This window comes from Astatotilapia calliptera, chromosome 19, assembly GCF_964374335.1.
Source record: "Astatotilapia calliptera chromosome 19, fAstCal68.1, whole genome shotgun sequence".
Classification (NCBI taxonomy): Eukaryota; Metazoa; Chordata; class Actinopteri; order Cichliformes; family Cichlidae; genus Astatotilapia; species Astatotilapia calliptera.
This window is the reverse complement of record NC_137440.1, coordinates 6,783,935-6,810,313: the sequence shown is the minus strand read 5'-3', so window position 1 is coordinate 6,810,313 and position 26,379 is coordinate 6,783,935. Positions and strand designations below refer to the sequence as shown.

Here is a 26,379-nt window from a genome sequence, read left to right as displayed (position 1 = left end):
GGGATCAGTGGCTTCCCCCTCCTGCCGTCTCCCTCTCTGTGTCTCTGCGGTTATCCGGGCTCTGAGTTGGGAAAAATCTGGTGTTGTGGGAATCTCTGTGGGCATCGTCAGCGGGGCGCAGTGCTTTCCTGTCGAAACATGACTGGCTCCCAGGCAGCCAGGAGACACCGCAGCTTTGTGAGTAACCAATAAAAAGGGACTTTTTGTTGTTGTTGTTGTTCTTGTTTTAATTCTTACAAGTTGTTAGCTGGAAAAATAACACGATGGTAACACAGGTGGATGTTTTCTGTGTGGTTCAAAGATAATGAAAACTTCATCTGAGTGTTTCCACTGCATTTGTTCCCAGTCTGTCTCTGGTATCCAACAGTGACCTTATCCTAGTTGATGGTATTTTTATCTCCTCTGCTATCGCTGTAGAAGTCCTAAAATATTCCTGTAGTGACTTAAAAGTATGTCTGTGCTGTTAAAGTGACCTTATAGACTAGAATAGAATAGCACTTTATTGTCATTGTACATGTATAACCAAATTATGGGTTTCTTACTGAGAGTTGCTGTGTTGTAACTGCTCTGATACTTTTTAATACTCTGCAGTGTTAATTAAGTTTTAACTGACCGTGCCTTGATATGAGGTGCAATCTGTGCACAGTTTCTTAAATGTTTAATTTTGCAGCAACTACACGTCTGTTTAATTTCCCACTTTATCAGTGTCTCTTTCTTTTGTCTGCTTAGTGAATGGGGTCAGCCAGGTTAGGGACTGTAGGGGATGGGGAGAACCGGGTGGGGCAGAGTGCATCACTACCCTTAATGAGGCTTTGGTAAGGTGGTTGATACTGAGGCCACACTTAGTATCTGCCAGATTGTTGTTCCAGTTTTTGGGCACAGCACCCAAGAATTGATCCATCTATCAGCTGTGCTGTCAGAGTACACCACCTCAAAATCACAAGGCTGTGCAGTTTCTCTTTGATTACATGATAACGATGCGGGGGAGAGTGTGTTAGGTTTTCTGTTTGTTTGCTGCGTTCCAGAAGTATCCCGAGCAGAAATGTGGTTATCCAAAGTTTTACTGTTGCAAAATCTTAAAAGCTTGGTGCAGTGTAGTCCAGTTAGCCACTACATGCTACTACAACCTGAATAATTAAAACAAAGTTTAATCTGCCAATCTCAACAAAAACAGGAAGTCACCGCTTCATAAAAGCAGAATTTCGATTTGGCTAGATTATTTTATATTTCACAAGTGTACCTTATAAAGTGGCCTGTGATTACTTATTCCTGCAAGACTGATGAGATTATTTTGTTTAAAAAGTATTGTAGAATTTTTTTAAATTGCTGTCATAACATTGTCTGTTTGTGATACATACAGCGGCTCTGCTTTAAAATGAGCAATGTGAATAAAATAATTTAAATTTTCTTTTTCATTAAGACTATAAATTGTTTGTGGAACACTTACAATTTGCCCTGTAATCCTAATGCTTACAGGGCACACATCATGATGCTGCCGCATGTGTAATCTGGTGTAGCCTCTAACCAAGGAGAAGGTCCCATCTCTGTGCAATTAATGTCATTATTGTGTTTTATCACCACTTTTTTTTTTTAATCTAACACTGAACCCCTCTCCACTTTGTACTCGACAGCTCAGCGTGCTCATACAGAATCAGGAAATGTGTGTAGAGGCACGTTTCTCCATCACCTCACTTCTGTTTTTAAAGTGGCAGTTCGCAGGTTTGAGATGGCACCTTGTTAACCCAAAACATTTATTAGAATGAAAATGTATGAAGAAAGAAGTCGACTGGAATTAAATGACTAGTTGATCAATTGCGCTCAGAGCATATGCAGAGCTTTGTGTGATTGTTGTATGTAATCGCCAGCAGACTGAGCGGTAGAAACCACCATTGTTGCCTCCCCCCACCCACATGTGCTGTGTTTTCCATGACATCTCTCTTTTGCTAGCCTCAAAGTCCTGACATGAAACTTTGACCAGGTGAAAACATTGGCAAGAAAAAGGAACACTTTTCAGGGTATCAAGGGTTAGCTTCAGCTAGTTAGCAGAAAACGCCAAATATTGGTGTGCATATTGTTTAAACTGTTTTAAAAAGAAGTTGCAAGGAGACGTTGTTGGTTTTCAGATTCCTCTCTGTAGTTTCTACCACTGGTGCTGTGGTAGCACTGTGAGAAGGACCCTTATGTTAATGGAACTGTTGTATGCCCATCAAAGGATATGCTACTTTTTTCAGTTTTAGTTGATTGATAAGGACATTCTGTAAGCATGTGACAAAGCACTGCATTGGAACAATATCTCTAACAGTGAATTAATGGGTAGTTTAGCAGCTTCTACCCCTTGCCCACCCTCCCCAAAACAATAACAAATAAATCTGTGTCCAAGGACTTGATTAAGTGGCCCTGAAATTCTTGGCCACATAAACAAGAAGCCAAGTGACTGTTATGTTCATCTCTTAATACCAAATTATAACTAACAGCCTTGTCATGCTCACAATTTACAAACTTTACATGAATCTAATTATGATTTCAACATATTCTATCCATATTGACATTATTTAAAACTGATCATGATGTTCATATTTCATAGTTTTGGAGAAAATGCAATAATTAAGTTGGTTTAAAGAAGCATCTAAAAGGAAAGCAAGTAGTGGTGTTTGCTATGCACCAGTGGAAAAATGTGGGGGAAGGCAGGTTTGCTGCAACCAGAAAATGAAAATAGGCTTTTCGAATAAACGTAGCATGCAAGCACTCAAACATGGTGATGCATAAACCTGTTCAGTGCACTTATGTGGACTTAAACCTGTAAGGAGAGACCGTTAGTGGTGCTGGCATTATCCACATTTGGCTTTGTGCATGGTCCATAATATTACACATTTCAGTGACGGTTGAAATTGATTTCTTTTTTGAAAAATGCGATTAATGGGTTCTAATGTCACTTCAATATAAACAGTATTTAGTGGGACAATATTTGACTAACATTATTTAGCTGGATCTTGTTCAGCTAATATAATAATAATAATAATAATAATAATAATAATAATAATAATATTCATGGGAATATCTGTGCTTTTGGATGTTTGGTTGATGAAACTCTGAAACTGCTGGGATAAGCACAGAGTTTATCAGCCATCTGTGGCCGCTGGAAGAAAAGCTTACTTTCTTTGTGTGCATCAGAACTATAAATATCAGTAGTGTTTTTTTCCTGCTGAGCCGAGGTGCCACAGCAGGTCAACATGAGTCACCATTGATTACAAGTAGATGTTGCAACACATAAGAGCCATTCAACAGCCAGTGCTTGTCTAACATTGTGCCTTTTCCACAGCACACCTCTCACAGCAATGGCCGTCAGGAGATCAGCACACGCTCAGGCCGGACGGGCGTGCGTCCGGCCCGCAGCTCCGAGGAGCCGCAGCAGCCCCACGTAGGCAACTACCGGCTGCTCAAAACCATTGGCAAGGGCAACTTTGCCAAGGTCAAACTGGCCCGACACATGCTCACCGGCAGAGAGGTAAGATGTACAGTGATGCTGACTATTTTTGTTCTCTCTCTTTAAGAAAGGATCCAAAACAGTACAAAGCTTTACAGATAAAAAAGTTTTTATCACTGTTTGCTTCTCCCTCACGCTGCGAAATAGCTGCGGTTAAGGAGCTGGATGTCTTTGCTGAGCTCACACCTAATTTGTATCTCAGTTCCTCTTTGATGGTGACCTGTGTGTGTGTTTGTGTGTGGCAGTGTCTCACAAACTGTCAAGCACTAACATTGAATGTCTGGTCAGATTTGTAATTTTGCTTGCCTGTTTTTCAGTTAGATTGATCCTGATTTATAATACTGCTTTTAGCTTTAGTTTTTACAATTTAGAGCCTTGAAATGCATTTTTCATAAATGTGTATGTTATTGGAACATAAAAACAGTGCTGCCAGCTTTGTACACCAACCCATTCATCGCTGTAAATCTTGTAGGCAGTAATGGTTGTTTTCAGTGCAGTGTGTAGCAGCTGAACATTTGATTTGTTCATAATTGATGAGGAGAAAGGGCAAGCGTCTTCTTAATGCAGCCTGTGACATTTAAGGAAAGGAAGCGTCTCTGCTGCCTTTGTCCTCTCTGTTCTGTAGATAATAATTTGGCAGGTGCATTTAGACATATTTTTAACTCAAAGAGGATGTTGAAACTATTTTATAACCCTCCCTGTTTAGTTTTCAAGTCTTAAAACGGCAGTTTGGAAAAACATCAGCATCACGTTCCTTTTCTCAGCTCTTTTCTTTCTCGTTTTTGGTTTTTGTTTTCGGTGCCATGTTCCTCTTCCTCTGTGCCACACTTCTCCTCTGCTATTATTTGCCACTTAGCTAACTTTCTATTTTTTCCCTCTCTACAGGTGGCAATTAAAATAATAGACAAGACACAGCTGAACCCAAACAGCCTTCAGAAGGTAATTTACCCCTCCTTCCCTTTCTCTCTCTCTCTCTCTCCTGTTATAATGTGGCAGAACTCATTTACTAATTCATGAAGCACAACAGATTGCGTATTAATTGTGTAAATGGGAAGCAGGGCATTCTGAGACTGAGCTATGTTCTCCATAGAGCTTCCTGGGGTGAATTAGGAGCTTCTTTTTATGATTAGGTATAAGGCTTTTGCTGCAGTAAAGATCACTTTGTTCCAAGTTGCCTGATACATGTTTCAGACTGAGGCCTTTAAAAAGGGATTGTATGGTTTGTTGAGGCTTGTTTTCTTTGATTTTGAATTTGCTTGAAGAATTCTTAGTGGAACTGTTTTAACAGGCTTATAAGATATAGCTGTAGATTTGTCCCATTTGAAGGTTTTTAGATGGTGGTTTTCCTGATGTGTTGGAAACAAAAATAGTTTGGTCTTTTTTGTTTGTTTGTTTGTTTGTTTTTTCCTCCCGCTACCTTTTCCCAGTTCATGTTGCATGGTTGTCATGGAACTTGGGAGCCACGGTTTGGTTTTCCTTGTTAAATCAACCAAATCAGGAAGTGGGCTTTCTTTTAAAATGCAAATTTCACAGACTGAGGGTGAATGCCTTTTTTTTTTTTTTTTTTTTTTTGCAGTTTAGTGAATGGCAGTCTAACTTTACAGTTTGAAGTCAGCGAGTTGAGAGTGAGCTGCCCGTTGCAGTGTTTGTCCTTTTCCTTTTTTGTTTCTAATCGTTAGCAGTAGAAATGTGTGTGCGTGGTCGTTTTGATCTGTGCCGCCGTGAGTTTTGGTTCTGTCTCTGGGCCTGGAAGTGGTTTCGGGGAAGTCGGAACGATATCGACTCTGCTGCAGCTCCCGAGGCCCTTTTTTCTTTTTTCTCCCCCATCGTTAGACAGATAAGAGGGGATGAAGCGGAGCAATGCGGCTGCAGCTGGTGGTGACGCTTATGATGTCGGGTGTTGATGTTGAGCTGGACCCTGCTGCTCGGCTCCTCTCTCCCTCATCCCTCTCAGCAGTCGGCCAGTGGTTTTCCATCAGTTTTTCCAAAGCTCCATTGATTGCGGCCTTTGTATCTCAGAGGCCCGGGCCCTTTGGCGTTGGCTGTGACACTACGTTGACAGAAAAACACTGAGTCATGACAGCGCTGTTCACAGAAACACAAAGCGTGAGGCTTTTGTTGGCAATCCTTGTTGTTTTTAGGTTACTGCTTTGTCACACTCAAGAATAAAAACTCTTTTAGGTGCTTGTCAAGTTATTTTTCCTACTGTTCCACAAGAGATTTAGATTTATTTATTTTTTTACTGTTTATTTTAAGCAATTGGAACGAGCTGGGAAAAGAAGCCACATTTAAAGGCTTTTTAAAGTCTTTTCATGACTGACACATTAAATGTTCTCATTCCTGTCACCTGATGCCATTTATAGGCTAACTTTCTCGTTTTTTTCCCCCTTCTTTTTTTGTTGTTGATTTTGAGTTTTAGAGTTAAAGGAAATCCTGACTTGGCCTAGATAATTGGAGCAGTAATTGGGTGAGAAATGAATCCAGCAAGATTCATAATAAGGAGGACCACTCCTGTTAAAGGAGTCATTTTTGGCCCAACCCTAACTCTTTTGGCAAACTTGAAGCTCAGCCATTTATACAATAACTTAGCATAAAGAATGAGGATGGGGGAGATGCTGGTTCCTGCCAGCTCCATGCTAACAGGACCTTTTTTTTTCTTTTAATGTATTAGACAATTAGAATATATTTAATTGAGCCATAGCAGGCCTGGTAGTTGCAAGGGTAGCTGTTTTCTCCTTTTGGTCCTTAAGCTAAACTAAGCCACTGTGTTGTAACCACACTTGTAAACCAGCTCACAACTGCATAAGATGAGGGCTTTGAAAAGGTAATTATTGTATTTTTTTTGTTTGTTTGTTTTAACCAATCCTTCAAAAACAGTAAAACCTAGTGGATCATTAGACTTAACACCACCTACAGAAACAGATGGCTGTTTCTTTGGCAGCAAGCGAGCAGGGATCTAGGTGAGCACTAAGAAACGCAGTACATGTTTATGTCACTGGCCAGTGTGTGTGTCATCAAGGTGTTATTGTTTTTTTTGTTTGTTTTGTTTTTTAATAAATATATCTGGCTTTCATAAGAGCCAGAATATCCTCTGTTGTATAGTCGTACTACACAACTAATTTGTTAACTTTAATTATAAGTACTGTGCTCTGTTGGAGGTTGCTGAAGTAGTTCATTTTTAGGAGCTAAAAGTCATCCTAGGCTAATGCCCAGATCTTCCTGTCAGACATGCCTGGGCTTGTCTGGTCATGTACTGTAGGGAGTGTAATTACATGCCATTGTTATGGTAATGATATTCACTATAACACTTTTATATCACACAAAAAAATCATACCGATGTTTTAAGGAACAACGCTGGGAAAAGGGTGGAAAAGGCACATGACCCTGACTTGTTTGGATTATTGCCTACACCATGGGTGTCGAACTCCAGACCTCAAGAGCCGGTGTCCTGCAGGTTTTAGATCTCACCCTGGATCACCACACCTGAATCAAATGATTAGTTCATTACCAGGCCTCTGGAGAACTTCAAGACATGTTGAGGAGGTAATTTAGCCTTTTAAATCAGCTGTGTTGGATGAAGGACACATCTAAAACCTGCAGGACACCGGCCCTTGAGGCCTGGAGTTGCCCACCCCTGCCCTGCACTGTGCCTGCATTTGCACAGAAGGACATCACAAAGAGTAGAATATGGTGTCAACTTTGTAGCTGATTTGTTGCACTTTGCTCCAGAAATTTGCATTTAAAATGCACCTCTGTTGGAGGTATCTGTAAAAGTTCAGTGGTATTTCTTTAAAAATCCAGAGGATGATTTAAATGGAGCATCATCATTAATCTCAGAACTGACTCGGTCCATCTGACAGGAACCTGAAGACTATCCATCTAAAAGTACTGTTACATCCTCATCACCTGTGCTGTAGTCGCAGCAGTTTTATTTCGCAGCTCCTTCTTTTCAGTAGATGAGTCATAAGTGAGTTTCTTTCAAGAACTGCTAACATCCGATAACTTAATCAAATACACGGACTGAAAAATAAAGTTCCTGAATGTGAGAGCATGTTATCAATGACATTACAAAATGCCACAAAGACGAATCCACTGCTAAAGAGATGCATTTTAGTTGTGAAAATGAGTGTTATTTAATGTAATTTGTTATGGTTTTTGTGGACTTGCTTATTAGAGTAAAGTTATGTGTTTTTTAAGTGTTTACTTCTGCAGTAGTAACCAATGGGCACAGAGCCACAGACAGCCTGGATGAAGATTAAAGGGGGTGGGTCTTTTCATTGGCTTTGTTGATCATGAGAAAAATATCCAAAAATGCCAGCTGAATCTCTTGAGTATTTTAACAGCCGACTGTCATCGCACAGCTCCAAGTTTGTCAATGTGATGACGTTTTTCGGTTCAGATGGGTTTTGAATGTCTGGATCTCTTCTATTTTTCTTTGCACAAGTCTTACCTTTGAGCTGGTGCTGGTGAAACAGCCAACCTGCATCAGAGCCAGCACCGCTGTGTCCTGACCTCTTATGTAACTGAAAGACTTGGCGAGAGGCTGATAGCGGTGGGGGTGGAGGGGGTGTATCGTCTCTGAAGCCTAAATGTTTATTTTCAGCCTCTGTTCTTAATAGTTTGGCGGAGATGAGTCGACATTCACATCTGTCACCGGCTCCTGGCAAACTGCTTCCAGCTTCCCGCTCTGTTCTTGTCTTTCTGTCCTGATTCAACCTGCTGTGGTGGTCTTGTTATCCTTGTCAGGGGTCAGGGTGGGAGTATGATGCTTGGAAGTCTTGATTAAATGTAAACAGTGTTGGTAAGAAGCTTAGTCTGTGACAACGTCCAGTGTCAGGTTTGTTTTTGCCTTTAGTGGTTGGAGGATTGTTATTAAAAGCTTTTAACATGACGTTTTTTCCATGAAATTTTTCCTGAGCTGTCAGTAAGACTTAGTTACTGGCACTGAAGAAGAATCAGTTGGATGTAAAAGAATTTGAGCCAAATGTATGAATCAAACTGGTTCACATAAGACATTGACAACAAAACCTCATAATATCAAAAAAGTAAGAAATGTCATTTTTTTTAAGAGAAAGAAGTGCCTTCAAAAAGTTACTGGGGAGAAAGTTTTTTTTTTTTTTTTTCCCCAGTATTGTTTTATTTGTAGGTTTTCAATCCTCAAGAAAACTATCTTAGTCACTTAAGTGTTTACATAGTTTTAGATGTTGGGAGCTGTTAAAATGGGGCAATCGTGGCTCAAGAGTTGGCAGTTTGTCTTGTAATCGGAAGGTTTCCGGTTCCGGTCTTGTCCTTGGGCAGGACACTTCACCCGTTGCCTACTGGTGGTGGTCAGAGGGCCCGGTGGCGCCAGTGTCCGACAGCCTCGCCTCTGTCAGTGCGCCCCAGGGCAGCTGTGGCTACAATGTAGCTTGCCATCACCAGTGTGTGAATGTGTGGATGACTGAATGTAGTGTAAAGCACTTTGGGGTCATTTACCATTTAAAATGGAAACAAAAAGTAAAAGTTTTTCAAAAGTAGCTCCAAAATTGAACCAAAAGACTCCCATGTTAAAACATAGTTTTAAGGGCGAAGCTAGACTTATCAACCATTTTTTTGTAGATCCAAACTTCATCTACAGATACAGCTCATTTTAATAATAACCTAACACTATACACTCATGTCCAAATATGGTCACACGTGGCTCCAGGAACCAACATGGTGACGACCAAAATGCTGACTTTAAATCTTTAAAAAATGGCACTTAGCCACCGCAACATAAGCCACTGGTTTGTTACGTCCTTCTTTTATATGGAGACTAAGGAAAGAGAATTGGAGAAGCCAGCGTTCAAGTTTGTTTTTACCACTGGTGACTTCTCTGAATCTCATAAACATGGTGTGATAGTAGCCATTAATTTGAACCATAGTGTTATTCCTTCAGGTTGATTTGTTTGCCCGGATGAAAACAATAACCGTGGAGCTTTGAAGGGACAAAATAAGCCCACTGAGGAGGTGAACTTAACAAAACACAGTAAAGTAAAACTGCCGTCGGGATATATTTTCTCTTAGCTGAAGTAAACAGCCGGGGTCGATTACCTCAAAAAGTGCACAGACATCCATCGTTCTTAGCTGAAGTTGCAGGGGCTGTAATCTGATTTGATATGACTCAGCTCAAAGCGTCTAACCTGGTGGGATGAGAGTTTATAAAGAAAACATCCAGTAAATGATCTAATGTAGCACCCGTGAGATTTTGTTTACAGGCCTCAGATCTGTTTTAATTGAGGCTGTTTCAATCTAAACAGAAAAATGCAGCAACTAAAAATGTAGTCTGACAAAAACTAGTTTTAGGTGTGACTTCACCCTCGAATTGTGTGTCATGTGGCCTAAAGGTTCCTTGTATAGATCATAAGATGGATTGCGTAATCAGGACAGCTGTGCATTATTGCAGCGGCATGACTGGATCACCAGCAGGTTTGAGTCCTCGACCTAATAGCTGTATTATGTGGTGAATCAGCCCCGTCTCTCCAGAGTTTTTCCACTAATTCTGTTTACTGCGTAACATACCTGACAAAGTATTCCCATGTACTTGTTGGCGTGTTGTGTTTAGAACCCACCCAAGTTTCAGAAGGCTTGTATATGCTATATAGGACAGCACAGTTTGTACCGAAGTCTTCACAAAGTTACACAGAAAAGATAAATTGAGATGCTTCTCTGTCGCTGATGAGGTTGTTCAAAGCTGCAGCAGCTTCTCTTCAGTAAGAAGGAAAGAGTTCCTCTCTGAGCTGCAGTGAAGAGGTTTCCACTGTCACACAGAAAACCAGCTTAGATTTATTCCCCTGTACTTTCAGAGAGCTCAGGAGAGTATTTTGAGTATAATGACGGGCAGATCAGGGTGTAATGACAGTGAGGAGACCTCAAGCTCACTCCAGTGCTCCTCTTCCTCTCGTCATCTTTGTCAGAGGCCAGACAACTCCTGCATCAGTTCGTTTTTCTGTCTTTTAATTTTTTTTATTTTTGGGGGGCTTCTCAAAAAATAAAAAAACTCCTTAAGGCCTCACTAACTGGAGTTCATAATATTCCCTTCAGTCTCTGAGCAAGGAATTACATGAAACTTATTATCCAAGTCAACAACTGCCCACAGCTGGAATTCTCTACATGATCTGAACATTTAAAATTACTGTTAATCGTTTGTTTTTGTTTGTTTGTTTTGTTTTTAAGTATAGGGGATGCAGAGTTGATAATAGAATGTATTCTTTCTGAAATCTGACAAAAAAGAGCGAATCCTTTTAGATGTAAATAATTAGTGAACCTACTCTGTAGTCACCTGTGAGAAACCTTTATTAATATTTCAGATCTTATTATCCAAGGTATGAAAGGAAAACCAAGAAATCTTGTAGGGGAAGTTCTAACAAAGCCGTACTTGGAGCGTTTACATTTTCTGTGAACTAAGAGGATTAATAATAGTCAATTATTCAACAACTGGATAAATATTAGACTTGTGATGCAGAAGTGATCATCTGTGGCAGAAACTGTAATGACTGAATGATGTATTTTTACAGTCACAATTTCTGCTGCTATGGGTAACTATGCAATAGGTGTCATTGATACAGTGCACCATGTTTTGCCACCTTACAGTTTTCAAACTGGACTTCCTGGTTCATATTTCATGTTTCATTGCCTCTCTGAATTTTCAGCAAAAGTGATGCTATAAAGGATCCTTTATGGTGCTGCTGAAACATTTCTTCATTTATGGAAAAGATGACAGTTTTATGTAATGAATGTTTTATAGGTTTCCACTTTTTAGCCAAAAAATCTAAACGCAGTGGATAAATCTTTCCTGAAACATGTACTACTTCATTTGATTGAAGACTTTTTGTGTTTTCGGGCTGTCCAAGATCTGTTTGTCAGCAAGCGAACCAGCACATTGGGACTTCTCCTGCCTCATGAAAGATTGATACCTTGTTTTATATTTTTATGGAAGAGAAGAAAGTGAGGTGTAGTTTTCAGCAGCTCAATAATAAATCCCATGTGGTGCTCTTTATGCCTCCTAAAGCGAAACACTAAAAAGGATTTTTGGCCACTAAAGATCTCCTTGTCTGATCACTCTGAAGCATAATGAGGAAGCATGTCAGCTAAGTGTCTTCCTTTTCTGAGGGATGGAGATCTGACACCACATGTTGAACTTAGTTTAGATTACCTTTGCCCGTCAGTGGCTCTGAAACCACCACTATGTTGCAGAATTTCCTGTAATCCTGTCACTGTGTCAGCAGCAGCGACATAATGACCACATTTCTTTGACAAATATGCTGAGGATGTTTAGTAGAGACCAGAGCTTGAAATGCCATGTTAGCACTCAGGAAAGCAGTGTTAATAATAGTTTTAAAAAGTCTTAATATATTAAGAATGGTCACACATTTTGAGAATGTGTTCTTAAAAATGTATTAATGCACAGTTTGGGGGGGCTTTCGGAGTTTTTCACCCCTCACTATATGAACAAAACCAGTGAGCCACATCTCTTAAACCTATGCCCAAATAATCATGTAGTTCCACTAGTTTGTCGTCATGATTTAACTCTAATGCTGTTGTCGTGTGTGTGTGTGTGTGTGTGTGTGTGTGTGTGTGTGTCGGGGGGGTGGAGCATTGCACACAGCATAACGTTGAGTAAAGACAGGTAGAAGACAAGATGGCTTACTTGTGTTGTTGAGAACTCCTTAGCCTACTGCAAGTGTAGCAAAAGCTCCCAAACAAGTGCTACGCTCTCTGAAATAAGACAGGCAGTCTGTGACTGCAGTTGGACAGGTTGCATGGAAGCTTTTGATTGGTTCATGTAAAACCTCCTGCCTCCCCAAAGCAATCAGCCGAGGAAAAACATTGCAAATGTTTTTCAAAGTTTATTCAGAATGTGTTTATCTCCTGCGCCTGTGTAATGACATGGCATGTCTGTAGCCTGCTATCTAAAAATATTTCTTAAAAAAAGCATTTGCACTGAAACACTTTGACATGAAGCCTCTGTTTTCTTTGCTTTGAAGTTGTTTTGTCATGAAGAAAAGGGACAGGTTAACTCACACAGTCCACTGGGATAGTCTGACTTCATGCTGACTCCCTCATGAAAGTGCTCAGTGCTCAAAGACATACAGCAGCTTTTATTATTGTGGTTTTTATCTTCTGAGGTTGAATAATGTGCTTTGTTGCTCAGTAGACTATATGCTGAAGTCTAAACTCTGAATTTTTCTAATTTTCAGCTCTTCAGAGAAGTTAGAATAATGAAGATCTTGAATCATCCCAATATAGGTAAGTGCATCTTGTTTAGAAATAAGAATTTTAAGTATATGAGCTTTATAATGACGAGGACGACTGACATGCAGGTTCAACCTTTGGACCTTTCTGTTGGTGGACATGAAACAACAAGTTCCTGCTATGCATTTTGTCATTGCTTTAATTTCCCTTGTAGGATCAATAAAGTATCTATCTAACTAGATATGACTCGTTAAACTTTTTACTTCTACATGAACTGAAACATAAAAGAAGTCAGGAGATTTGAGCAGATGGATTTGTAGCATACATGTAACAAGCCATCTAAAGTACCAGGAACATTTTCAGTAACAAGGTCGAAGCCTGCATTCTTGGCATTTTATAAAATGCTTGTGAAAGAGAAACTATAAAACAGGAAGCTGTCCCAGATGACATTCAGACTTTACTACCTTCATCTGCTGTTAACTGCCGGTAATTGAGGCTGAAACTGGAGGACCGTTTGTCCCGCTTTGTTTTGGAATCGGAGTATGATCGGTAAACAAGAGAGCGCATGCTGCTCGGAGCCATAATGAACGCTGGAAACACTGAGTCGTCTGCGAGAGCCAAAAATGCCAACAAACGCCAAACCACAGCAACAACAAGGAACCTACATTACAAACAAACCTTAGCTGTGGAGCGCCTGACTATGGAATGTGTAGCCACAGGAAAGCTTTTGTACTGAAATGAATAATTAATATTATATTTTATCTTCATGAATTATTATTCCAAAAAAATGTAAGAAAAATATTTTATCCTCAGGTATTATAAAGCTTACCAAAAGTCCTATTGATGATGACTTTATTTATATGTACGTTTTAGAGGAAATACAGATGTTGCCAGTGTAGCAGATGATTTTTAATGGGGGGAAATTTAAGTTTTTGGATTTCTTTTTTTTTCCTTTCCTCTCCTTTCTTTGTATTCCCCTCAACTCTGGTAATGTTTCTAGGCATGAAAGTGCACTTATATGTACTATGACCATATAAGTATATACTAGTAAAATCTGACAAATTTATTTGTCATGAAACAGATTAGAGAAGTCTGCCACGGTGCATTTTGTTCTTGAAATGTGAATTTCCTGTTTGTTTGGTTTTTTGTTGTTTTGTTTTTTCCCCATGTCCTCTCTGCTTGAGTTCCTCTACAAAAGTATAATAGTAATTATCAGAGTGATAGTAAATGCTATCACCAGCCCATAAACTCTCTCTCCCCTCCTGCATTCCCTTTGTTTTTCATCCCACCTTGTCTATATTTAGCAGTGCAGCTCTCAGCTGCTCGTCACAGTCCTTTATATCGGTGAGCTACTGCAGTAAAAGAAGGAAGGGAGGGGGAAAAAGAAAGAAAAAAGAATTTGGACTGTACAGTAAATACCGAGTGCTGCTCAGCTCAACTATGATGTGCTTACATGGTCACGACACGCACAGTTCCACGTGACTTCACTTTTTCTTCGACTCACTCGGGGTGTGTGTTTGGAAACAATTTTTCCGTGTTCATGAGCATGAATTCATTACTGCCTCTGTCTGGATCTCTCTCGTCTTTTGACATAATTGAATTTATAATTCCTCTCTCTCTCTCTTTCTCTCCCTCCTGCAGTCAAGCTTTTTGAAGTTATTGAGACCGAGAGGACGCTCTACCTGGTAATGGAGTACGCCAGTGGAGGTGAGACATAGATGCAGTGGTTAGCAAAGTATCTCCAACATGTCAAACTTGTGAATTACAACCATTAGGATTGTAACAGTAGCTGTAAGTGCAACATTTGGTTCAAGAGTTTGGCTGCAGAAGTCCCTTTATGTTGCCGTGCTCGAACTCCTGGATGATATTTGCCTGAAGTCGAGGTTCTGTCTTGACAGCTGGCAGATGCTGTGTGGTTTTTATTTTGCACGACACTTTAACTCACAACATGGTGAAATGGAAATGCCAGAACTTGCAAGTTCTGTGCTCACACTCTATGGCTCAGTCGACTGGTCGCCATGTGGTGCTCACTCTGAACACGAGCAACGAGCCCCCACTCACTTTGTCCACCGGCAATTCCAATAAAGTTTCTCTGTGATAGCGAAGAAAGTGCGAGGTCCTGTGACTTTGTGCTGTGTTAAAGCTGACATTGCAGTTCTGGTTTTAATGGATTCTTTGAAGTTGATTAAGAGTTTGTTATGGTTGTTGTAATTTATTTTATACTTCGAACTGGTCAGATTTGAACGCATCCTCAAAATGTAAGTAAATATGAACCATGTACTATTACACCCCCAGGCAGCCATTTAGTAAATATAATTGCATAATAAATTTTGGTTTTAAACAAATGTTATGGTTTTATAATGCCAAGAACTTTAAGAATTTCCTAGACCCCCATGAAAATAAATAATGTGAAAAACAACTCCACTAACAGCTGCTGCACTCAAGACCACATAGTTGGTAGAAATCTGCTCTCTGTGCTGCTCCCGAGAATAATTTATTAATGCCCAATGTGATAAATGTGCATGTTAATAATTAATATATCTTTGGAGCAGCATATCATCTGCAAACTGCACTTGTAGCTGAAAGGGGAAAAAAGGAACAAGATTACTTGTACAAAGAGCTCAACAACAGTTTTATACCATAGCCTGAGCTTTAACCTGACTTCTGCACGAAGTATACAGTAATGTGGAAAAAGTCTTGAACCCTCATTCATGTCTATATATTTTGCTTCCAAGGACTTTTTTTGTAATTTGTTTTAAAGGTTGTCTTCAGGAATAGTTCTCTAAGCTTTCTATTGGTCTTTTATTTTCAGGCACTTTGTTACTAGCAGCCTGTCACCAAAACACTCTTTTGCTGAATCTATGAAAAATGACAATCATAACACAGTTGGATCAGCATAAAATAGAGCTATCAGACAAATGTGGCATATCTCGGCATGGTGTGCATTGTGCCTTTTTTGTCATGTATAAAACACGGCGGAGGCTGTGTCATGATTTGGGGCTGCATTTCAGCCAGTGGTGTTAAGGATCTTGTAAAATTGATGTAATTATGAATTCAAAAGAATACTGTCAGATTTTAATCCACCACATAGTGCCATCTGGAAAGCATCTGATTGGCAATGGCTTCATTTTTTAGGATGACAGTGATCATAAGAACTGTGCCAGTGCAGTAAAAGCACATCTGGATAGAAAAACACACAGTGGGACACGATCAGTCATGGATTGGCCTCCCCAGAGCCAGAAAAGCAACATTTTTGAAGAATTGTGGCACAAGTTTAAAGCTACTCCCCAAACGTTGAAACATAGTGACATAAGTGACATCCATGCGGAAAATGAACAAATCCACTCAACACACAGGAGACGAGTCAGAGCAGGAAAAACATGTTGGTCAGCTACCATCAGCTCTGTGGGACACTGCATGTCTGAAAGTTCCTACAGTGTTGCATGTTTGCGATTTGAACATTTTGTCTTCCACTAAAGTAAACATTAGTTTCAGTTGTTCACTGGATAAATGACTTTGTTGGAAAAGCATCCTTTAAAAGCTAAGACTAACTTGCTCTTAGATTAGCTTCAGCTAAGACAAGAGAAAAAACCTTAGTGAACAAGATTTATCAAGAATGAAGGAGATTAAAATGTTTCTGTAGGTGAATTTGGGATTATGGTCTTGTTCACACGGTCAGCTGCTACAGTTCCTCATGCCTTACTTTATCAAAGTCTCAGTCATACTACCTTTTAGGGCGTGCAAACTGTCACTCAGAGCCTTGAAACAATCCTTCAATACATACTTTTGCGAACACTGACATCCAAATACATTTGCCTGTGGGTGCCGTGGTCACAGGATAGCTGAGGGTTTCTCTCCCAGTCTGCTTGAGGCAGCTTGTGAAAGAGGTGAGGTGGGTTTTGTGCTGCAGTAAATGAAGAGGAGTGAAGGGGAGCACGCAACAGCTACAATAAACTATGCCTACCCTCCAACTTGAGATATATGTAGCTGTAAGACCCCCAAAGAGTTTTCTCTTGGAAGTCTTCAGCTGGGGGAAATTTTCTTTTTCTGAATTCTCATTTCATGTCATGTCATGCCACATCTTTCCATCGATTGCTTGAGCTGTTCATTATTGGACTGCTGAGCTGAGCAGAGACGACAAATTGTGAAGACATGCTTGTTGGGTACCAAATCACATTATCACTGAGATGGGAACTCTGATCACTGGCCAATTGCATTAGCTCTTAGTGACGTAAATCGAATACTTGTTTCAGTTCGTCATTGATTTTTCTCAGAAGTCATGCAGGATCTTAAGGTGACCCTGTCAGGTTGCTTGAAAAAAAAGTGCAGCTTAACTAATGTTGTCATGATAGAATACCTGCTTAGTGTCAGAATATTAGTGTTACCATTGGCAGTAAGTTGCTGTGTGATGTTTAAGAGCAGAAAACTTGGTGCAAAGAGGTGGCGTGTAATAACTAACCAAACTGCCCACTCCAGTATATATGCACATGAGACTGTATTTAGAGCAGTGCAATTTCATACCTGGAATGCTGTTATTGCTGTGCAATATCATTATGTCCTGATATTTTGTACATTTTTTCCATAATGTATACAGCTCATTTCTCTTAGATTCTTACATGTGTATATCCTAGATCCTTTTTTTTTATTTTTAGATTTATTAGTAAATTTGTAAAACTGTATGTGCTGAATGACAAAGTGACAAGTTTATTCTATTCGTCTTTTCTAACTGTGGCTGAGTCCGACTTGATAAGTTGCCCCAGGATTATTTGATAGTGCAGAAAAGTGATGGCAGAATTTAAGAAGCCTTACAGTCTTGTGCCTCAAATTAATTTAAGACAACAAAATTATAGTTTTGTTCTGCATGCAGTTTTTATTAAAGCTCATCTTTATGTACAACATACGACATGCTATTTACCTCTGACATGCAGAGTTTCAGCACGCTCATTCTGTCTTTAGCGGTTGAGTCAGAGACCGCTGATGAATTGATGCTTATAAGTACAGAATCGCACACTCTGGCTGCCTCTGCAGGTCAGCGCCGAGAGAGCGGAAGGGTTTTGAGGATTCAAGAGAAGTGGGGGAGGTTTTTTCTGTTTTTGTTTTTTTTTTTTTTTTTTTCTCTCTTTTTCCTATCACCCGAGTATGGGCGTGCATGTGCACGCACCAGCAACTCGAGTTCAATTAACACACGAGGGAGTGTAGTCACGTTTTGGTTGTGCGTGTGGGCCGAGGGAAGGGTCTGCTGCTGTGGAGCTCAGCTCGGCGGCAGCTTTGTGCCTCCAGGAGAGGCTCAGTGTGGAGGAAGCGTTGCCGAGCTCAACTCAATATGGTCAAGAAACGCCCTCGAACCATGCACATGGGCGATGGTGCAGGCCAGCTGCGTATAAGTTATTTTTATCTGCAGATTTTTAGAAGCTGCGATTCACTTTGTGTTTGTCTACTTTTTTCGTATCCGTTTTCCTCACTGCTTATTCTCTACTTTTAGTGTTTTCCTCAATTTCTCTCTTTCTGCTCTTTTGCAGGAGAGGTGTTTGACTACCTGGTTGCACACGGAAGAATGAAGGAAAAAGAGGCCAGAGCTAAATTTAGACAGGTACCCAGCTTTCTCCCCCTGCAGTGTTCTGGTTTCACACCTCTGCTCCTGGCTGTGCTTCAGACAGGACGCTGTCCTCTGTGTGTCCTCGGAGGACAGAAGCGTCTCTGTTGTGTTGAGACTGATGAAATGTCTAAACCGACTTGCTTCCCCATCACTTACCTCTTCATGACTGTCACAAACAAGCCATCGACTGTTGTGTGAAGTGCTAAGAAGCTGGTCCAAAACACCTGGCTGTTATGTATTCATGTTCAACACTCAGACTCTCTGTATCTTTTTGCCCGTGTTGGTATTGGTTTAATTAGTAGTGAACGACAGTGATCTGGCATCATAAATGAAACAGCCTCTGGTGTGATCAGATTTTAGATTAAAACTATCTTAAATTGTGTAATGAGAAACAATCCCTTGATAATCAGATCTAGCTGCAATTTCAGTTGAAGAAGTTTATCCTGTTACCATTCTACTTTATGAACTGTTTTGATAATGCTCATAAAAGTGACACAACCTTGATGCAGTTTGAAAACATGCAAAAAACTCAGTTTGGTGGTGTTTTTTGCCAGTGTTTAAGTTATAAACTCTGTGCATCTGAGTTGGTGGATATACTAACATTTTGCGTTTTGTAGTGTTGGTTTCTCAAGACAACACAAATAAAATTCTGTGCAAATCTTGAAGCCTTAAAAATGAAGGGAACTGAAGACTCAAAAATGATCATTTTAAAAGCTCTAAAATGTGTCACTCAAAGGAACTCCTTGTGCCCTGATACTAGCAATACTCGTACGTGCCTCACGAGTCAGACGAATGTACGACAGAGCTACTGCACAAACCTGTTTTCTCACCGCTCTGGTGTCGTCAGCCCCACCTTAGCTGAGTTGTATCTTTCCTGTTAGTTTCAACCACATCTCCTCCTACACCACATCCTTTATCACAGTCTGAGAACATTTAACTAAGCTGTACTTGTGTTTCGTTCGGCACAGATTGTATCGGCGGTGCAGTACTGCCACCAGAAGCACATTGTTCACAGAGACCTCAAGGTGAGTGGTTAAAAATGCAAACACAGCAAAAAAAAAAGATCGAACTTGAATTTTCAGTATTTATCCAAAAGCCTTTATAGGTCACACTGTGGTGTGCATCATGCATCATTCAGTTGAAAGTCATTAATTCAGATTAAAAGGGATCACTGTTATTTTTGTATCCAGCTGGTATTTGTATTGTATGTATTTCTACTTCAACTTGAAGTATTTGAGGAACTTGATCCCCATCTGAACTCCTCTTTCTGTCCTCAGAATCTTCACATTTAAGAAGCTGATATACTGTACATATTATATTAGGGTCAGTAGATTTTAAAGAGTTTGCTGTCCATCATGAATTAAAGGTCACATCAGTCCCTGTTTTATGATTCCCGTCTTAACTCCCATGTTCCCACAGATGAATCCAACACACACACAGCTAGTGAGGCTCATCTTTTCCCTTTTCCGACAGTGTCCTTGGCCACTATGGCCACCATGAAACAAATCTTTGCACCATAGAGGTGGGAGGAGTGTTAAAAAAAAAGAAAAAGTAGGTGGCCCTATAAATTGTCTACATGTTCTCCCGCCTCTTCTGTTTCACAGCCGTGATGCTCTCCATTTTAGTTCTCCAACTATAAATATTGATGCCTCTGTATTTTTATCTCGGCATCAGTGGGAGTAGCTAAGAGAAGAGAGGCCCGTGTATCTGCTCTGCCAGCAGCTGCACATCCAAAGTGTTTCCTCTGCGAAGCTTCATCAATGATCAATGAGTAGGGAGATGACAGAGCAGCACGGAGCTGCTCAGCGCGCGTCCAAATGTCACACTCGATGTAGAAGAGGTATACAAGCCACATTTTAACCAAACACTGTCCCTCGGGCTTGTAGGCCATTTTGTGCCTCTGAGGAATTCTGGGCTTTTTGTGGCTTCAGCAGCAACACCTGCTGAGATTTTGACGGTCAGACATGTTATGATGAGTGCTGTTTGCATGCAGCTGCAAGCCTCTCAGGATGTCAGTTCAGTGTTTCAGCTGGAAGGATGAGTCCTCTGTGTACTCATCTCAGCTTTCTAATTAGTCTTTCGCCTACAGCTACATGTCAGCAAAGAGCAGATGGCTGGGTTGAAATCTTCATTCATTCACAAAGGAGAAATTATGTGTTTTTTAAAGCCTTATAATCCTGGATTTTTGGACTCATAAATAAATAAACAGGTTTTTGATTTTTGGCACTTTTCTTGACACTTTATGGACAAAATGATTAATCAAGCGACTGCAGAAAAAGTGCTTATCGTGTTTGGCTTTGTCTAAAAAATAATCACTAATAAAGTCTATCAATAATATCATCAAAAACAAACTTCATGCTGCTGAATGACAGCAATACAGAAGAAATAATTATTTAAACATTTTGGCCTTCATGTGGCTGCCTCTCCAACACTGACCAGTGTTCAGTGCTCAGCAGATTGCCTAAAAGTTACTGGTTTGTCTGTTCAAAGGCTGAGAACCTGCTCCTCGACGCAGACATGAATATCAAGATCGCAGATTTCGGCTTCAGCAACGAGTTCACTCTGGGCAACAAGCTGGATACGTTTTGCGGCTCTCCGCCGTACGCAGCACCGGAGCTTTTCCAGGGAAAGAAGTACGACGGGCCAGAGGTGGACGTTTGGAGTCTGGGGGTGATACTGTACACGCTGGTCAGCGGCTCGCTGCCATTTGACGGACAGAATCTTAAGGTAGCGTGTGGATGACATGATGCTGCAGCTTCTTTCTCATAGCAGAAGGAGAGAGATGATGCTCTTTCTCCATATTTTCTATAAATAAAAGTGACTACCTTATTATATTGGATCCTAGGTTACACAATACAAGATGTTTTTACATTTAGCAGTCCAATTAGAGCAACTGAGAAAGCGATAATAAAAACAATCATAGTTGTCATTTAAATGCTGTTATATATAACTGTTGGTACTGTCTAGTGTCACATGTACCATGGGTTTATATGGTGCAAATCCTGTGGAAGCTGTTCCAGGTTCTCTTAAATGATTAAAGTAAAGCTTATGCACGATGTTACAGTCTACAAACCAGCCCCTACATTTCTTCTAGCAATGATCTGAGATCAGTCCGTTCATCCTTCTCTGCAGGAGCTGCGGGAGCGTGTGCTCAGAGGGAAGTACCGCATCCCTTTCTACATGTCCACAGACTGCGAGAACCTCCTCAAACGCTTCCTGGTGCTCAACCCGGCCAAGCGGGGTACTCTCGAGGTGAGGGAGGACGCAGAAAATGTAAATATACCTCTTAGTTCTTAACGCACTCCCAGAGCACGTCTGCACCATTGGAGAATGCCATCCATCCTCAAACCCCTCCTCTCAGTCCCTGCATCTCCCCACTGCATCATCTCCTCTGACGCCGACGGCGTCCTGTTTTGTGCGTGTGTGCCCGGCCCACACTCTACTCCTCCTCTTATGATGTTGTAACCATGAATAATGCATCGACGTTTTTGTGTTTGTGCCAAAATTGGCTTCTGTGATCACTTCTCTGCCTTCATTTGTGCCTCGAGTATACATCAGTTTTCAAGAGGGTGCATATAACCTACTTATTTAAGTCTGCGTCATTATGAGCACAAAGTACAGCTGCGTTTTTAATGCATTTTATTTATCTCCCGGTTTAAGCAAGATCAAAACGTGCAGTGTGCTAGCGAACACTTCAGTTCGCTTTGAGTAGAAACAGCACACAGTCCTCACGAGTACATTTCATTTTGCTTTAACTTAACAGGAACATTGCTGAAAACAATCCATCTGTTATCAGTAAATCTGGTGTCCAGAAATGTGCTCACACCTAAAATCCATCGAGCATCATGGATGTGAGGATTAGCTGGTTAATAGATGACATGTGAAATATCTTTGGCTTTTAATCAGCACATGATTCTAAAGTGAACATAATAGGAGTTCAAAACTCTTCTGTTAGCAAAATATAATATGAAATTGCCCGTTTGACTGTAAATGAGTTTCATTACATTGTTTTTGTAATTGTGCATTGCCTTTTGAGCAGCATATAATGTTGTTTGATCAAATATTTGGGGTCCAAGAAATCCTCCAGTTATTGTTAAGGAAACATTTGTGCTTTTTGTCACAGTATTAAATAATAGATGAGCAGCAAAAGCTACAAAACTGTAAATGCAAACATGTTAAAAAAAAAACATTCATGTATAAGTAGAAATGTGTCTGTAGTACATTTCAAAGTTCCAGCAGAAGTAGGAGGATAACGAACAGCGGTGTTGTACGATCAGACTTCAGCATGTTCTCTGATGAGCCAAATGAAATTTTGACCTCTTAACCAAAAGCATTAAAGGTCCTCAGAGTCCACATACTAAGTTAAATATTACTGGACAAAAATAAATCAGTTTTCCAAAGTTGATTGACAGAAAATGGCAGAAATACCTGGACTTTTTATTTCCGTCAGAACATCTGCGGTGGTTGGAATAATCCAAGTGTTAAATGTAAGAGGAAGAGAGGACAGAGAGAATTGTTCCACAGATCAATGTGTGAATGATCATCTTTTAGCTGTTCACACTCCGCAGTAAATCATTCACACAAAGAAAAATCGTTCTTTTCACAGTTATTTTTGGCATGTAAGCTCTGAACTTGCTATTTAATCTCAAAGCTGATTTTCGCCTTTCATTTCAAGGAAATGGCTTGATTGCATTTTGCTGAATTCTTTAGAGCAGACAGTACGTGAGTTAAAATAAATAGTGCTGGCTCGAATGTCGGGGTCACATCTGTTGGCGTTTGATGCCACACGATTGACCTGGATTATGGCAGCCACAGCAGAGCGTGATAATTAGTTTGGCTCTGTCCTCAGTAAAACCCCAGGGACCAATTGATCAGCTGATGATTGATTAGCGAAATAAAATAAGGGTGCAAGCAAATGTGATGGAGCACAGTTCAATGTGTAGTGTTTCTGGGAAAGGACTGAATTGTAATTAAACCTGAGTGGAATGCCTCATGCACTCGACTTACTGTTTGATCTGTTATTACAGTGGATGTTAAATGCATTGTTAGAAATATAATTCTGTCAAGTTTAGACTTGAACTAAAATTTCATTTCAATATTGTTAAACTGTAACATCTGTCCACACCAGTTATTTTGGACTAAGCCTTTTCTGATAACACCAGATAATATTTGAAGATGCACCTTAAGAGCTACTAAAGGTTTAACCTCATGAGCTGTGGTGCCCCCAATATATGTTGATTTGATTCACTTTTTTTTTTTTTCTTTAAAAGCTGAGACAAAGGTTATAGTTCTAGTATCATAGAACTACTTAGCAATTTCAGTGGGAGTGACTTCCTCAGTCTCAGCTGACTGCAGGTTTCTCCAACCTTAGAAACAGTACATTTGCATAATGACTGAAACCAGCCCACTGAATAACAATGGACTGTGGCCTCACAGCCCATTGTTCGCCAGTTTCTCCCATTGAAAAGGTGTCCAGATGAATGGATCACCTTTTTTGGGATTTCCTTACCTGGAGGATTGAGCACTCTCAAACGTTTCAAACTGTTAGTTTCTCACAGTTTATTCAGGTTTGCCTGTTTTGCCTACAAAACCCTGTAAACTTCTGTGCTGGGAAAAAAGAAAATGCCACTTTTTATTCGGTGGTATGCATGTGTGCCGTCGGCGTTTGTTTTTTGTTTGTTTCTCTTACGTATGTGTAGCCACATCTGTTCTAATTGTCTGTCTTTATTTTTACAGCAAATTATGAAGGATCGATGGATCAATGCAGGATTTGATGATGACGAGCTCAAACCTTACACTGAACCAGAGCTGGACATCACAGATCAGAAGAGAATAGGTAAGGCTGATGTTACTATTAATATCGTAACTGCTTTTTTGCTTGTTTGTTTTCCCCTTTTGAAGGATGGATTGCTTCATCATTGAAGTTCTTTTTAAGTCAGTTTTCTGACTTTCAGGCCTGTCATATACACTGTTCTATAATCAAAAGAAAAAAGTACACACCCCCTCCTTCTCCATTATTACTGTAAAAGCTCAGTCGGTAATTTTCGTCAGTAGTGAGAAGACGTGAGATGTCGAACGTTAGTGGGGTTACGGCTCCACAGTGCAGAGGCAGTCTCATTATTTCAGTGCTGAAGAGCTTGAAAAGGAAAAAAGATGAAACGTGACGATGAATAAATAAATTCGAGCAGCGCTGCTGCACGCAGAGAAGAGAACCAGAGAAGCCTCCCCATCATGCCCTGGATGAAAGCTCTTACATAACTGCAGCTGGGGTCGGCCGTTGGTGCACATGTGTCGGTGCGAACTCCCAATCACCCAGGAAAACGGAAAAAAGAAAGATGGAGGAGGGGAGAGAATGAGGTCTTGAAGTTGCCGACTAGTCTCTGGATTCTAAACAATGCCTGCAAAAGTTTACCTAAAATTATTACTGAATGAAAACAATGCATTGTGGAGCAGATGCTGTCTTACACAGGAAAAGGCTTCGAATTTTCAGTGTGGATGACATCTAATTTATCTAAAGGCTTCAGCAGCACAAGGGCCAATAGAGAGAGCATTTATTTTCTTAACACCAGGAAACACTGTGAACAGGCCAGCTTAAAGGTGAAACTATTAGCTGATCAATTTAAAGGAAATCCTCAACCTCGAAGGCCCCAAATCCTCAAATGTCTGTTACATTATTGAATTCATAACTGATATATTTATTTATTGGGGTAGGGGATGGGTGGACTCTTGGATAAACATTTTTCACCATTTAGCTTTTAAATGTCTGATTTTATGTGATGCGTGTAAGGAAGTAGTAGACCTGGAGGACATTCTCCATAATTCTTCCACAGTGACATGAGTCTTGATATTTTTAGTTTTGATTCATGCCAGCTGCATAGATGAATGAATGCATATGTGCCTTTAAACCTGAGCACATAAGAATTACATGCCTCTCTAGATTAATTTTCTGTGCTTGTAGTATACCGTGTTGATTAACTGTGAAAAGCAATGAGCTCAGTGGGAATTATTTAGGGGAAAAAAGGAAAAGCACAATCTATCACTGACAGCGTGATCAGCTCATAGCTAAATATCAGGAGGCAACCAAGGCGCTCTTATTCCTTTAAAGGTCCTGGTGTATCTGAATATAGCCACACAGAACTTTTACATAACTGACCTAACCTGTGTAGCCTATGTCAGAATAACTAAAAAAAAGTAGCGTTAACAGATGAATAAAGCCAGTAATGTTACATAATTCAAGCCTAGAAAGTAATCCTTTTTTCTTCTTAGGTAGAGTGTTACCAGATAAGTGTTAAAATGTCCTTTCTTCTTTCAGCTATGAGCATTTTGTCAAAGATTGCAGCCATAAACCATCTAATGAGCCGAGAATCAGAGAGGGAAACACAAGTGTTGGGACGCAGGAGTGTGAAAGTGAGAAAGATGAGCTTGATCCAACAAAGGACGGGAAAAGATGGCAGATCAGTGGTTCTGCCTGGTTACAGAGGTGCAGCTCGTTTTTTGCTCGCTTTCTCTCTTCCCACGCATGAAACCTGGTGTTAGACTAAAAGTGTTCGTGCCCAGGTGAAGTAGATACTTAGCAATTAACAAAGGAATGAAGATATTTTAAAATTATTGTGCTGAGCTTTTTGTTTCAAAAACTAAAATCATTAAAGCACAAAGAAACCCTCGAGTGGTGCTGAAAATTATACATTTTAAGCCTTTAGAAGTGTAGTAGAAAGAGAAGCCATGAAAATATTTAGTAGTAATAGGTAACATTTTAAAATCAATTCATAAACCCCTGAGGATGCCGGGTAAAGAGTCTGAAATGATGATGAAGCGGTCACACCTCTCTCTTGTTGTCAAGTCTGGCAGCTGAGTTTGTGGTTGAGAAATACATTTTTGGCTACGGCAGCACATCATCTGCACTAAAAAGAGTGTGATTTTAAAAAACGATCTCCTGTCGGACACAAACAGCCTGCACTGACAGAACGGTTACTGGCAGGAAGTCAGAGCCCATCACAGGTCACTGCGAAGCCGGTGACTCATTTCTACACCTTTCCTTGGAGACCAGACGCTCCATCTCTGAAGATGGAATCTGCATAAAAAAGCT

At 40.3% G+C, this 26,379-nt stretch overlaps 1 protein-coding gene across 21 annotated transcripts in view; it reads left to right on the top strand.

The window, feature by feature from the left end:
- The window catches only part of mark3a (MAP/microtubule affinity-regulating kinase 3a), a 45,713-nt gene that overhangs the window by 2,278 nt on the left and 17,056 nt on the right, over positions 1 to 26,379 (top strand). For 14 of the 21 annotated variants that reach the window (XR_013903573.1, XR_013903572.1, XM_026152319.2 and 11 more), the window contains exons 2-10: positions 3,320 to 3,505; positions 4,370 to 4,423; positions 12,703 to 12,751; positions 14,339 to 14,404; positions 18,217 to 18,287; positions 19,262 to 19,318; positions 20,784 to 21,020; positions 21,426 to 21,566; positions 24,030 to 24,129. Coding sequence is in view for 19 of the 21 variants with exons in the window: in XM_026152319.2 (XP_026008104.1) it covers positions 3,320 to 3,505; positions 4,370 to 4,423; positions 12,703 to 12,751; positions 14,339 to 14,404; positions 18,217 to 18,287; positions 19,262 to 19,318; positions 20,784 to 21,020; positions 21,426 to 21,566; positions 24,030 to 24,129 (961 nt within the window). In the remaining 2 variants the exon portion in view is untranslated. Of the gene's footprint in view, positions 1 to 22; positions 178 to 3,319; positions 3,506 to 4,369; positions 4,424 to 12,702; positions 12,752 to 14,338; positions 14,405 to 18,216; positions 18,288 to 19,261; positions 19,319 to 20,783; positions 21,021 to 21,425; positions 21,567 to 24,029; positions 24,130 to 26,379 lie in introns of those variants that run through there. The other 7 variants (XM_026152321.2, XM_026152317.2, XM_026152325.2 and 4 more) reach the window with 2 other exon arrangements.